Here is a 14,730-nt window from a genome sequence, read left to right on the forward strand (position 1 = left end):
TGATGTCCTTTCGGGAAGGGAATCTGCTGTCCTTACCTGGTCTGGCCTACATGTGACTCCATAGCCACAGCAATGTGGTTGACTCTCAACTGTCCTCAAGAAACTAGGGATGGGCAATAAATGCTGGCCAACCAGCGACACCCATGTCCCACAAATGAATAAAAAAATAATCTATTTCCCAACTCTAAGTTATTGGTCTGTCAGTTGTACATTTAAGCTCCCTCCACTCCTGAGGATACTTTCTGCTATGGTCTTGAATGACAAAGAGTCATCCAGACTGGAAATGTTGGGTCTACTCTTTCCCCAGATGCTGTCAGACCCGCTGAGATTTTCCAGCATTTTCTGTTTTTGTTTCGGATTCAAGGATTCTCCATAAATTGCTTTTATTTATGGTTTTAAATGGCCTTCTCCAGGTGATGTGTGATCTAGATGGTGAGTGCTAACAAAAGGAATACGTTGTGCCTATATCCCTGCTTGAAACTGCTTCCACTGGCCTCTAAAACAGTGTGTTCCTGAACAGTACAGTCTTCATCATCGCAACAATTTTTGGATCTTTTGCCAAGTTCCTTAAATCTAAGTTAAAGTTTATTTGTTAGTGTCACAAGTAGGCTTACATTAACACTGCAATGAAGTCACTGTGAAAATCCCCTAGTCGCCACACTCCGGCGCCATGTTGGAGTACACTGAGGAAGAATTTAGCATGGCCAATGCACCTAACCAGCACGTCATTTGGACTGTGGGAAGAAATTGGAGCATCCAGAGGAAAACCACGCAGACATAAGAACATAAGAACATAAGAAATAGGAGCAGGAGTAGGCCATCTAGCCCCTCGAGCCTGCCCCGCCATTCAATAAGATCATGGCTGATCTGAAGTGGATCAGTTCCACTTACCCGCCTGATCCCTATAACCCCTAATTCCCTTACCGATCAGGAATCCATCTATCCATGATTTAAACATATTCAACGAGGAAGCCTCCACCACTTCAGTGGGCAGAGAATTCCAGAGATTCACCACCCTCTGAGAGAAGAAGTTCCTCCTCAACTCTGTCCTAAACTGACCCCCCTTTATTTTGAGGCTGTGCCCTCTAGTTCTAGTTTCCTTTCTAAGTGGAAAGAATCTCTCCACCTCTACCCTATCCAGCCCCTTCATTATCTTATAGGTCTCTATAAGATCCCCCCCTCAGCCTTCTAAATTCCAATGAGTACAAACCCAATCTGCTCAGTTTCTCCTCATAATCAATACCCCTCATCTCTGGTATCAACCTGGTGAACCTTCTCTGCACTCCCTCCAAGGCCAATATTTCCTTCCGCAAATAAGGGGACCAATACTGCACACAGTATTCCAGCTGCGGTCTCACCAATGCCCTGTACAGATGCAGCAAGACATCTCTGCTTTTATATTCTATCCCCCTTGCGATATAGGCCAACATCCCATTTGCCTTCTTGATCACCTGTTGCACCTGCAGACTGGGTTTTTGCATCTCATGCACAAGGACCCCCAGGTCCCTTCGCACAGCAGCATGTTGTAATTTTTTTCCATTTAGATAATAATCCAATTTGCTATTATTTCCTCCAAAGTGAATAACCTCGCATTTGTCAACATTATACTCCATCTGCCAGATCCTCGCCCACTCACTCAGCCTGTCCAAATCTCTCTGCAGACCTTCTACGCCCTCCACACGATTCACTTTTCCACTTACCTTTGTGTCGTCTGCAAACTTTGTTACCCTACACTCAGTCCCCTCCTCCAGATTGTCTATATAAATGGTAAATAGTTGAGGCCCCAGTACCGATCCCTGCGGCACGCCACTGGTTACCATCTGCCAACCAGAAAGGCACCCATTTATTCCGACTCTCTGCTTCCTGTCGGATACCCAATCCCCAATCCACGCTAACACCCTACCCCCAACTCCGTGTGACCCAATCTTCTTCAGCAACCTTTTGTGAGGCACCTTATCAAACGCCTTTTGGAAATCCAAAAACACCGCATCCACCGGTTCCCCTCCGTCAACCGCACTAGTCACATCTTCATAAAAATCCAACAAGTTCGTCAAGCACGACTTTCCCCTCATGAATCCATGCTGAGAAGGACATGGATCCATGGAGAGAATGTGCAGACTCCGCACAGAGAGTGACCCAGCCAGGAAGCAAACCCGGGTCCCTGGCACTGTCAGGCAGCAGTGCTAACCACTGTGCCACCATCCTTTGGTTACCATCCCTCCTGTCAGTGGAAACAGATTCTCCTTATGTCCCCAGAGTTTTATTTATTCATTCGTGGGACATGGATGTTGCAGGCTGGCCATTTATTTTCCATCTGTAGATTGCCTTGGCTAGTTCATTTCATAGAATTGCAGAATCCTACAGTGCAGAAGAGGCCCTTTAGTCCATCAAGTCTGCACCAACACGCAAGGAACATTTCAGAGGATATTTGAGAGTCTACCACATTGCTGTGACTCTGGAGTCACATGTAGGCCAGACCCGGTAAGGACGGCAGATTTCCTTCCCTAAAGGACATTAGTGAATTGGATGGGTTTTTCTGACAATTGACAATAGTTTCATGATCATCTGTAGATTCTTAATTCCAGATATTTTTTTATTGAATTCAAATTCCACCACCTTCTGTGACGGGATTCGAACCCGGGTCCCCAGAACGTTAGCTGAGTTTCTGGATTAACAATCCAGCGATAATACCACTTGGCCATCATCCCTCCAATGATTAATTTCATCTTCTGCCCCTTTGTTTCAGAGGACCTTAAGGACAGGTACTTACCAATTTTGTAGTGGTTTGGAGTTTCGTCATTTACTAACGCCATTGTGATATTCTGAAAAAACAAAACAGTGAAACTAGTTAGTCTTTACCATCTGTCTGAAAATAAAGACATATCCAGGAATGCTGGTGTTTAGGAAACCCAAACACAATGGATCAGTGTGGGAAAAGACATAGCCAGCAAACCTTCTATTAATGAAGGATGAGCCTCAACCATTTCATCACTGGGGCAGCACGGTGGCACAGTGGTTGGCACCAGGGACCCAGGTTCAATTCCCTGCTTGGGTCACTGTGCGGAGTCTGCACATTCTCCCCATGTCTGCGTGGGTTTCCTCCGGGTACTCCGGTTTCCTACCACAGTCCAAAGACATGCAGGTTAGGTGGATTGGCCGTGCTAAATTGCCCCTTAATGTCAGAGGGACTCGCTAAGGTAAATGCATGGGGTTATGGGGATAGGGGCCTGGGTGGGATTGTGGTCGGTGCAGAGGCGATGGGCCGAATGGCCTCCTTCTGTAGGATTCTATCAAAGAGATATTTCAGAAGGATTTGAAGCAGCAAAGGGTGTTTGATGATGGAGGGCTGCTTTCCCCGGAGGGAGAATTTAGCATGGCCAGTGCACCCAACCAGCACGTCTTTCGGACTGTGGGAGGAAACCAGAGCACCTGGAGGAAACCCATGCAGACACGGGGCAAATGTGCAGACTCCGCACTGACAGTGACCCAAGCCGGGAATCGAATCCGGGTCGCTGGAGATGTGAGGCAGCAGTGCTAACCACTGTGCCACCATGGTTGCTGCCCATAGTCTGAGCTTTAGCAAGTGATGAGTAAGGCAGGACTAAGCCAAAACATGACATTCGGTCTGAAGAAGGGAGAGAGGGAGTTGGTCTGGATGAGATAGAGGAGTCAGACAAGGAGAAGTTCAGCTAGAGATAGAATTTTCGGAGATAGAATATTCTGTCCAGGGTTAGGACACCAAGGTCAGGGTCGGTGCTCAACCTCCGCTGTCATTTTTGGATAAAATATCAATTATGGCCAGAGGGTGGGCTGGCCACCCAACAGATAGGCTCTCAGAGCTGGGAGCTCCAGGAGGAGGCTTTCCAAAGTGGGGCGGCACAGTGACACGGTGGGTTAGCACTGCTGCCTCACAACGCCAGGGACCTGGGTTCGATTCCCGGCTTAGAAATCATAGAAACCCTACAGTGCAGAAGGAGGCCATTCGGCCCATCGAGTCTGCACCGACCACAATCCCACCCAGGCCCTACCCCCACATATTTTACCCACTAATCCCTCTAACCTACGCGTCCCAGGACTCTAAGGAGCAATTTTTTTAACCTGGCCAATCAACCTAACCCGCACATCTTTGGACTGTGGGAGGAAACCGGAGCACCCGGAGGAAACCCACGCAGACACGAGGAGAATGTGCAAACTCCACACAGACAGTGACCCGAGCCGGGAGCTTGGGTCACTGTCTGTGCCGAGTCTGCACATTCTCCCCGTGTCTGCGTGGGTTTCCTCCGGGTGCTCCAGTTTCCTCCCACCGTCCAAAGGATGTGCAGGTTAGGTGCATTGGCCACTCTAAATTCTCCCTCCGTTCACCCGAACAGGTGTCGGAGTGTGGCGACTGGGGGAATTTCACAGTAACTTAATTGCAGTGTTAATGCAAGCCTACCTGTGGCTAATGAAGTCATGTTGGAATTGTATAGAGCCTTGGTGAGGCCACTGCTAGGGTATTGTGTGCAGTTTTGGTCATCACATTATAGGGAGGATGTGATTGCACTGGAGGGGGTGCAGAGGAGGTTCACCAGGATTTTTACAATTCAGTTATTAGTGTCACAAGTAGGCTTACATTAACGCTGCAATGAAGTTACTGTGAAATCCCCTAGTCGCCACACTCTGGCGCCTGTTCGGGAACACTGAGGGAGAATTTATCATGGCCAATGCATCTAACCAGCACGTCTTTAAGACTTGCTGCTTGGGATGGAACATTTAAGTTATGAAGAGAGGTTGGATAGACTTGGGTTGTTTTCGTTGGAGCAGAGAAGACTGAAGGGCGACCTGATCAAGATGTACATGAGAGACATGGTCAGAGTGGATAAGAAGCATCTATTCCCCTTAGTGGAAGGGTCAGTCATGAGGGGACATAGGTTCAAGGTAAGGAGCAGGAGGTTTAGGGGGGATTTGAGGAAAAACCTTTTTACCCAGAGGGTGGTGACGGTCTGGAATGTGCTGCCTGGGAGGGTGGTCGAGGCGGGTTGCCTCACATCCTTTAAAAAGTACCTGGTTGAGCACTTGGCACAGCATAACATTCAGGGCTATGGGCCAAGTGCCGGTAAATGGGATTAGGTGGGAGTTCAAGTGTTTCTAATGTGTTAGTGCAGACTTGATGGGCCAAAGGGCCTCTTTTGCACTGTATGATTCTATAATTAAATACAAAGATAGATAGACAGGCAAATTGTGAGAAGGATACAAAGGCCAAAATGTTCTGACTATTCCTGTTGGTGGGATCTTGTGGTTCCATTGATGGCTACCCCTCTGCCACAGGTTCCCCAGCAGCGGAGGGTGTGATCAATGATTAAACCTGTTGACCCATTGGGAAATCATGTTGCAGGCATATTAAACCTTGGTTAGGCCGCATTTGGAGTATTGCGTGCAGTTCTGGTCACCACACTACCAGAAGGACATGGAAGCTTTGGAGACAGTGCAAAGAAGGTTCACCAGGATGTTGCCTGGTCTCGAGGGTGTTGGCTATGAGGAGAGGTTGAATAAACTAGGATTGTTTTCACTGGAAAGGCAGAGGCTGAGGGGAGACCTTTAAAGTAAAGTTTATTTATTAATCACAAATAAGACTTTCTAACACTGCAATGAAGGTAGTGTGAAATTCCCCTAGTCACCACACTCTGGCACCTGTTTGGGTCAATGCACCTAACCAGCATGTCATTCAGGCTGTGGGAGGAAACTGGAGGAAACACACGCAGATATGGGAAAAATGTGCAAACTCCACACAGACAGTGACCCAAGCAGGAATTGAACCCGGGTCCCTGGCGCCGTGAGGCAGCAATGCTAACCACTGTGCTACCGTGCCATCACCCTGATAGAGGTCTATGAAATTATGAGAGGCATAGACAGGGTGGATAGTCCCAGGGTGCAAGTGTCAATTACAAGGGGGCACAGGTTCAAGATGAGAGGGGGTAAGTTTAAGGGAAATGTTCAGGGAAAGTTTTTCACGCAGAGAGTGGTGCGTGCCTAGAACGCGCTGCCAGAGGAGGTGGTGGAAGCAGGCACATTAGCAACATTTAAGAAGCATCTGGATGGGTACATGAATAAGGAGGGAATAGAGGGATACAGACCGAGTAAGGGCAGAAGGTTTTTTTCATAGCTTAGTTCGGGCATCATGATGGGCACGGGCTTGGAGGGCCGAAGGGCCTGTTCCTGTGCTGTACTTTTCTTTGTTCTTTGACAGTGGCGGGACTGGAAAATCTAACTGCTGGCCAATGGTGGGCCACCTTCACTGCCACAAAACACCACAGGGTTGGGGGGGCAGGGAGGTGGGGGAGGGTGAGGGGCAGAAAATCCCACCCAATGAGTCTGCAAAGGGATAATAGTTAAATCAAGTGAATGGTCAAAAATTTAGCAGATGGAATGTCATGTGGGAGAATATGTGGTTGACAGTTGGCGGAATAAATAGAAAAGCAGAATATTATTTATATGAAGAGACTGCAGAACGCTGTTAAAGTGGGATCTCGGTGTCCTTACACATGAATCACAAAAGTCAGCATGCAGGTACATTGAGTAATTAGGAAAGCGATTGGAATGTTGTCCTTTATTGCTAGGAGGATGGAGCATAAACACTACAGCGGCACGGTAGCACAGTGGTTAGCACTGTTGCTTCACAGCTCCAGGGACCTGGGTTCGATTCCTGTCTCCACACTGTCTGTGTGGAGTTTGCACATTCTCCTCGTGTCTGCGTGGATTTCCTCCGGGTGCTCCGGTTTCCTCCCACAGTCCAAAGATGTGCGGGTTAGGTTGATTGGCCATGCTAAAAATTGCCCTTAGTGTCCTGAGATGTGTAGGTTAGAGGGATTAGTGGGTAGATATATGGGGGTAGGGCCTAGGTGGGATTGTGGTCGGTGCAGACTTGATGGGCCGAATGGCCTCTTTCTGTACTGTAGGGTTTCGATGATTTCTATGATTTCTAAAAAGAGGGAGTCTCATTCCAGCTATAGAGGGAATTGGTGAGATTGCAAGTACTGTGTACAGGTTCAGTCTCTTTGCTTAAGGAGGGACGTAATTGTATTGGAAGGTACACTCAGGGGACGCAGTGGCATAGTGGTATTGTCACTGGACTAGTAGCCCAGAGGGCCAGAACAAGATCTGGGGACCTCGGTTCAAATCCCACCATAGCAGGTGGTGAAATTTGAATTCAATAAAAATCTGGAATTAAGACTCTACTGATGACCATGAAACCATTGTCGGCCGTTGCAAAAACCTATCTGGTTCACTACTGTCCTTCAGGGAAGGACATTTATCATTCTTACCTGGTCTGGCCTACATGTGACGCCAGAGCCAGTGATGTCATTGACTCTCAAATGCCCTGTGAAATGGAGGGCAGTTAGGGATGGGCAATAAAGCTGACCCAGCCAGTGACACCCATATCACATAAATGAATACAAAAAAATATTTCTGGGATGAAAGGGTTTTCTTTTATTCATTTGTGAGCATCGCTGGCTGGTCAGCATTTATTGCCCATCCCTCCTTGCCCTTAGAGGGCAGTTGAGAGTCAACCACATTGCTGTGGCTCTGGAGTCACAGGTAGGCCAGACCAGGTAAGGACGGCAGATTTCTTTCCCTAAAGAATATTAGTGAACCAGTATTAGTGAACCAGTGTATAAGATGTTGAGAGGCATAGATCGGGTGGACTCTCAGACGCTTTTTCCCAGGGTGGAAATGTCTGCTACAAGAGGACACAGGTTTAAGGTGCTGGGGGGTAGGTACAGGGGAGATGTTAGGGGTAAGTCTTTCACACAGAGGGTGGTGGGCGAGTGGAATCGGCTGCCGTCAGTGGTGGTGGAGGCAAACTCAATAGGGTCTTTTAAGAGACTCCTGGATGAGTACATGGAGCTTAATCAGATGGAGGGTTATAGGTAGGTCTAGAAGGTAGGGATGTGTTCGGCACAACTTGTGGGCCGAAGGGCCTGTTTTGTGCTGTAGTTTTTCTATGTTTCTATGTTTCTAACCAGATAGGATTTTCCGACAATCGACAACGGTTTCATGGTCATCAGTAGATTCTTAATTCCAGATATTTTTTATTGAATTCAAATTCCACCATCTGCTGTGGTGGGATTCGAACCCAGGTCCCCAGAACATAAGCTGAGTTTCTGGATTAATAGTCTAGTGATAAGACCACTCGGCCATCACCTCCCACCAGGAGGTCAGCTCCTCTCACTGGCTGTGTTTTGACTCTGCCTGTCAACTGGAAAATTGAAACTGTGATGGAGAAGTCATGTGACAAACCTTACTTGGCTATCTACTGCTTTCAAGCAGATAGCCTCCACCCTGACCCGGCCTTCTCCTGAGTGGATCCGGAGCATGGCAGTACAGACAAACCAGGGCCGGCCATTTACAGTCCCAATCCCCAACGGTCTTTGGATAATCCGGTCCCAGAAATTATTTCCCAATTCCTTGTCTGGTCCAATAAGGCGTAGCGAGTTCTCCGCATGGGGACTTTTATTACTGACGAACCAACTTCAGACTTTCGGGAAGGCAATGGTGTAGTGGTATTATCGCCAGACTATTAATCCAGAAATTCAGCTAATGTTTTGGGGACCCGGGTTCGAATCCCAACACGGCAGGTGGTAGAATTTGAATTCAATAAAAAAAATCTGGAATTCAGAATCTACTGATGACCGTGAAACCATTGTCGATTGTTGGAAAAACCCATCTGGTTCACTAACGTCCTTGAGGGGAAGGAAATCTGCTCTCCTTACACGGTCTGGCCTACATGTGACTCTGGATCCTCAACAATGTCGTTGACTCTTAGCCGTCCTCTGAAATTGCCCGGCAATTGCAATTGGCGAAGGAGAGCAAACGCTGGCTTTATTAGTGGCACCCACATCGCACAAAACCGCCCTCTGAAATGGCCCAGCAAGCCACTCAGTTCAAGGACAATTAGGGATGGGCAGTAAATGCTGGGCCAGCCAGGGATGCCCATGACCTACAAATGAATTTTAAAAAAGACGTCCTCACTCACCATGGAGAAATCTGGTTGGTCCAGTAAACAGCTGATGTCACGATGATTCAAGAACCAATTGAGGGATGTTTTACTGCAATCGCTGAACACTGGGTTTATCATCCACCTGTACAAAAGACCGCACATTTTTGAAGGGAGAACATTACGTTAGGAAAACTGAGGCATTCAACAAATGCACTTCCATCATTTCTTTTTGTCATTTTTGGAGGGGTTCCGAGGAAAGTATCAGGGATGAGGATCTGGACAGATTGGAGAAACCAGGATGCTTCTCGTTAGAGCAGAGAAAGTTAACATAGAATCCGTACGGTGCAGAAGGAGGCCATTTGGCCCATCAAGTCTGCACCAACTACTATCCCACCCAGGCCCTATTCCCGTAACCCCTCATATTTACCCTGCTAATCCCCCTGACACTGTCAGAGAGTTGGTGCAGACTCGATGGGACAAATGACCTCCTTCTTCATTGTAGGGATTCTATGATCTACGCTTTGAGGCTTCTTAGCAGGCTGACAAAAATGGCACATGAACACACATTTCCCCAGGTAATGGGGGCCATTTGAACGGCATGGTAGCACAGTGGTTAGCACTGCTGCCTCACAGCGCCAGAGACCCGGGTTCAATTCCAGTCTTGGGTCACTGTCTGTGTGGAGTTTGCACGTTCTCCCCGTGTCTGCATGGGTTTCCCCCGGGTGCTCCGGTTTCCTCCCACAGTCCAAAAGACGTGCAGGTTAGGTAGATTGGCCATGCTAAGTTGCCGCTTAGTGTCTCAAGATGTGTAGGTTAGATGAATTAGCCATGGTAACTGTGTGAGGTTACAGGGATAGGATAGCGGAGAGAGCCTCGGTAAGGACTCCGTCAGAGATTTGGTGCAGACTCAATGTGCCAAATGGCCTCCATCTGCACTGATGCCCCAAAGAACAAAGCACTTTGTTCTTTGGGGCGTCTGGACAAATACATGAATAGGATGGGAATAGTGCGATACGGTCCCTGGAAGGGTAGGGGGTTTTAGTTCAGTCGGGCAGCATGGTCGGTGCAGGCTTGGAAGGTCGTAGGGCCTGTTCCTGTGCTGTAATTTTCTTTGTTCTTTGTTAACTTTGACCGATAGTCAGTGGTGCTCAATGTAAACGAAAATAAGGTGCGATTTATAAATGGGCTCATTATTTGATACCACCAATCAGCCAATACTAAAATGACCCTGACTAATTTACATGCAATTGTTACCCAGAAAACAATTTATAATTAATATTTTTCAGAGGGATCTTTAAAAGCTCACTGCACAGAATGAGAGAAATGTTAATTGTCCTTACATTGTTGATGTTGCCAGTAAGCACTTCCCAGAGGTGACAGGGCAGTGACAAGCGTGTGTGTCATGATGCATTCCCAGATTGTGACCTATCTCATGAGCAATATATTTAGCCACTTCACTGGTGCTGGCCCAAGTATCCTGCAAATGCAAACACAACAGAAAAAGGCAATTATTAGTATGGCACCTCGTGAAGCATAAAGCAACATCTACGCCTTGGCATATGCTTTACACACTCTGCGGTTCCATCTACAGAAGCCTTGAGGTTTACGGTATGCAAAGAAGCATCCGGCCCACTCTTCACTCAAGCAATCAAAAACAAATTGACTAGGCGGGCGCAGAAGGGTTTAACTAAATGGACAAGAGGGTGAGCACCAGTTATGGGAAAAAGAGAAATGGGACACATGAAGTGAGAGTGCTGGATAATGCTAGAGAAAGAAGTAACATAGAAACATAGAAGATAGGAGGCCATTTGACCCTTCGAGCCTACTCCGCCATTCATCACGATCATGGCTGATCGTCCAACTCAATAGCCTAATCCTGCAGTGACCCTCTGTGTAAATAAACTTCTCTTATCCCATTTCGAGACGTTCCTCACTGACAATTTTAAACTAATCTTGCAACAGACACCCCAAACAGAGGAAACAGTCTAGTGATAGCCTCCCATTCATTGTTTAGACAAATCTGAATTAAATTTCAATCAGCCTTCCCCGAACCAGTGCAGTAATCAAACTAGATCATGCTTACACACCATACTCGACCAATGGGTACATATTTCCCTCCCCGCAGTGGCTGTTTTATTGTCTTCATCCGGTTCCCAGAGGCAATACATATATCGCACAAAACTGGCTGTAACTCTGCTAGATGGGTGGCACGGTGGCACAGTGGTTAGCACTGCTGCCTCACAGCACTAGAGACACAGGTTCAATTCCGGCCTCGGGTCGCTGTCTTTTGTGGAGTTTTCACATTCTCTCCATGTCTGCGTGGGTTTCCTCCGGGTGCTCCGGTTTCCTCCCAAAGTCCAAAGATGTGCGGGTTAGGTTGATTGGCCATGCTAAATTGACCCTGGTGCCAGGGGGATTGCAGGGTAAATATGTGTGGTTACAGGAATAGGGCTGGGTGGGATTGTGGTTGATTCAGTGATGATGGGCCGAATGGTCTCCTTCTGCACTGTAGGGATTCTATGATTCAATGATTTAGCAATCCCATAGTGAGAGAAACCATGGAATTAGCAGGTGTGGGAATTGGGAAGTGTCACAGTCTCGTAATATTAGTGTTTGGATAGATTGCAAAAGGGAGGTTAAGGGAAGATCTGCAGCTACCTCTAATCCATGCTTAATGCAATCCTATATCTAACCAACGTAATAGTTCAGCTGTGTTACTTCTGACTCTTGAATATAGGGGCATTGATGATGAGAGCTTTGTGATGTATCTGTGGCTTCTATGTACCATCTCAAGCCAATGCTTTAACTGACTCATGCTACACCTCTCATTGGGTCTGACAGCATCTGTGGGGAGAAAATAGAACCAACATTTCGAGTTTGGATGGCCCTCCGTCTTGCTCTAAGATTGCTGCTGAGATTTTCCAGCATTTTCTGTTTTTGTTTCAGATTACAGTATCTGCAGTATTTTGATTTTATCTCTGTCTATCATTATCTGATACATGTTATTTTATGCATTAGCTGGTCCACACAAAGATCTGATCCCTACTTTATATGATTCTGATTGTAGCGCATCCACATTTTGTCAGATCCACAATTTATCTGATTCAGGTTGTAACTGGTTTGCACTTTATCCGAATCACACTTTACCTCATCCATACTTTGCTATGTCCACGAATCATAGAATTGTTACAGCGTAGGAGACCCATTGTGTCTGCCCTGGTTCTCCAAAATAGCAATATGACTTTGTGCCATTCCCCTGTACCCCGGCGCATTGTTCATAGAATCCCTACAGTGCAGAAGGAGGTCGTTTGACCCATTGGGTCTGCACCAACACTCCAACAGAGCATTCCACCCAGGCCCATGGTGGCACAGTGGTTAGCACTGCTGCCTCACAGCACCCAGGTTCGATTCCCAGCTTGGGTCATTGTCTGTATGGAGTCTGCACGTTCTCCCCCTGTCTGCGTAGGTTTCCTCCGGGTGCTCAGGTTTCCTCCCACAGTCTGAAAGAGGTGCTGATTAGGTGCATTGGCCATGCTAAATTCTCCCTCAGTGTACCCGAACAGGCGCCGGAGTGAGGCAACTCAGGGATTCTCACAGTAACTTCATTGCAGTGTTAATGTAAGCCTACTTGTGACAATAATAAATAAAGTTTAAACCATATCCCATAATGTCACATATTTACCACACTAATCCCCTTACCTACACAACTTGAGACATTAAGGGGCAATCAACCTAACCTTCACATCTTTGCACTGTGGGAGCAAAACCCACGCAGACACGAGGAGAACAGGCAAACTCCAGACAGACAGTCACCCGAGGCCGGAATTGAACCTAGGTCCCTTGTACTGTGAGGCAGCAGTGCTAATGGCTGTGCCACCGTGCCATACTTCTATTCAAGTAAGCTAATGCCCTCTTGAATGCATTGATTGAACCTGTCTCCACCACAATTCCAGGCATTGCATTCCAGATCTGAACCACTCGCTGTGCGCAAAGGTCTCAGTGTAATCCAGTGCTCCCTGGATTCGATGTCTCAGTGAATGATTGCACCTGAGCTATGTCAGACCTCAATGCTGACACAAGGTGCCCCATTCATCAACATTCACCTCAAAGAACACCAAACCTCATCCAAAAGAATTGCCTGAACAAAATACCTTGACAACTCCTCCACTTCTCTCCTTCGAGCACATATCATTCAGGTATGCTTCGCCTAACGACTTTTGAAAAGGCACACCACTGGAGGAACAATAAATAAAGGAAAAAGTGGTTTAGTGAAGAAGCAAAGAACAAAGTTTGATGTAAAGCAGTATTGGCAGCAAGACACCCCCTCGAAATAGCATCGGAAATGTTAATATCTCATTTTATCAGCAACCATGGGATGGATGCCCACTGCTGCCAACCTATCTTCATAGCAAAGCAACGGCTCCCCTCGGTGGTACATCACTGAACAGTCCAAAAACATCCCATAGATAATTACTATGTCAATACGAAAAGCATTGTAACTTTTACTGTGAAAATCCTTGTAGGTTTACAAACAATCTCTCGCCCTCCTCTCCCACAGTAACTTAAGGAGAAAGAGAAACGGGCATTATGTGAGGGAACTTATAAGATTCTAACAGGATTAAACAGAGTGGATTCAGAAAGAATGTTCCCGATGGTGGGGGAGTCCAGACTAAGGGTCATAGTTTGAGGATAAGGGGTAAACCTTTTAGGACTGAGGTGAGGAGAAATTTCTTCACCCAGAGGGTGGTGAATGTGTGGAATTCACTACCACAGAATGTAGTTGAGGCCAAAACATTGCGTTATTTCAAGATGAAATTAGATATAGCTCTAGGGGCTAAAGGGATCAAGGGATATGGAGGAAGGCGGGATCAGGATATTGAATTTGATGACCATCCATGATCAAGATGAATGGTGGAGCAGGCTCGAAGGGCCAAATAGCCTACTCCTGTTTCTAGCTTCCATGTTTCTACTGAGGACTGTGGGAGATGAAGAGAGTCAAGGGATGTGGGGATGGGATAGAGAAGTGAGGTTGAGTTATAAGATCAAAGGGAATGTTTCCTCTTGTGGGGAAGAGCACAGCTGGAGGCCATCAATATAAGGTAGTCACAAAGAAACCCAATCAGGAATTCAGGTGGAACTCCCTTACCCAAAGAGGGACAAGAATGTGAAGTTTGTTACCACAGGGAGTGATTGAGGCAAATAGTTTGGGAGTGTTTAAGGGGAAGCAGGATAAGTGAATGAGGGAGAAGAGAATTGAGGGATAAGGTGATAGATTTAGATGAGGTAAGATGGGTGAAGGCTCGAGAGGAACATAAATACCAGAAAGGACTGGTTGGGCCGAACGGACAGTTTCTGTGCTATTTATCCGATGTAATCCCATGATGATTTCTCAGTGAATGATTGCACCTGAGCTATGTCAGACCTCAATGCTGACACAAGGTGCCATGATGATGATTCTATGATGATTTCTATGATTTCTATGATGAATCCTACGCATGATCTTGTTGAATGATGGAGCAGTTTCAAGAAGGCCATCTGGCTGCTCCTTTTTTTTTAGGATGGTGGCAGTGGGCAGCACGGTGGTACAGTGGTTAGCACTGCTGCCTCACCGTGCCAGGGACTCGGGTTCAATTCCAGCCTTGGGTCACTGACTGTGCGGAGTTTGCACATTATCCCCGTGGTCTGCATAAGTTTCCTCCGGGTGCTCCGGTTTCCTCCCACAGTCCAAAGATGTGTAGGTTCGGTGGATTGGC

At 46.9% G+C, this 14,730-nt stretch overlaps 1 protein-coding gene across 2 annotated transcripts in view; it reads right to left on the minus strand.

The window, feature by feature from the left end:
- Positions 1-14,730, minus strand: part of LOC144500777 (snake venom metalloproteinase BjussuMP-2-like) — a 71,703-nt gene that overhangs the window by 15,178 nt on the left and 41,795 nt on the right. For both annotated transcript variants that reach the window (XM_078224221.1, XM_078224229.1), the window contains exons 10-13: positions 13,129-13,210; positions 10,318-10,454; positions 9,014-9,119; positions 2,771-2,822 (exon numbers count right to left, since the gene is read on the minus strand). In XM_078224221.1, the coding sequence (XP_078080347.1) occupies positions 2,771-2,822; positions 9,014-9,119; positions 10,318-10,454; positions 13,129-13,210 (377 nt within the window). The remainder of the gene's footprint in view (positions 1-2,770; positions 2,823-9,013; positions 9,120-10,317; positions 10,455-13,128; positions 13,211-14,730) is intronic.

Source organism: Mustelus asterias, chromosome 1 (assembly GCF_964213995.1).
Source record: "Mustelus asterias chromosome 1, sMusAst1.hap1.1, whole genome shotgun sequence".
Lineage (NCBI taxonomy): Eukaryota > Metazoa > Chordata > Chondrichthyes > Carcharhiniformes > Triakidae > Mustelus > Mustelus asterias.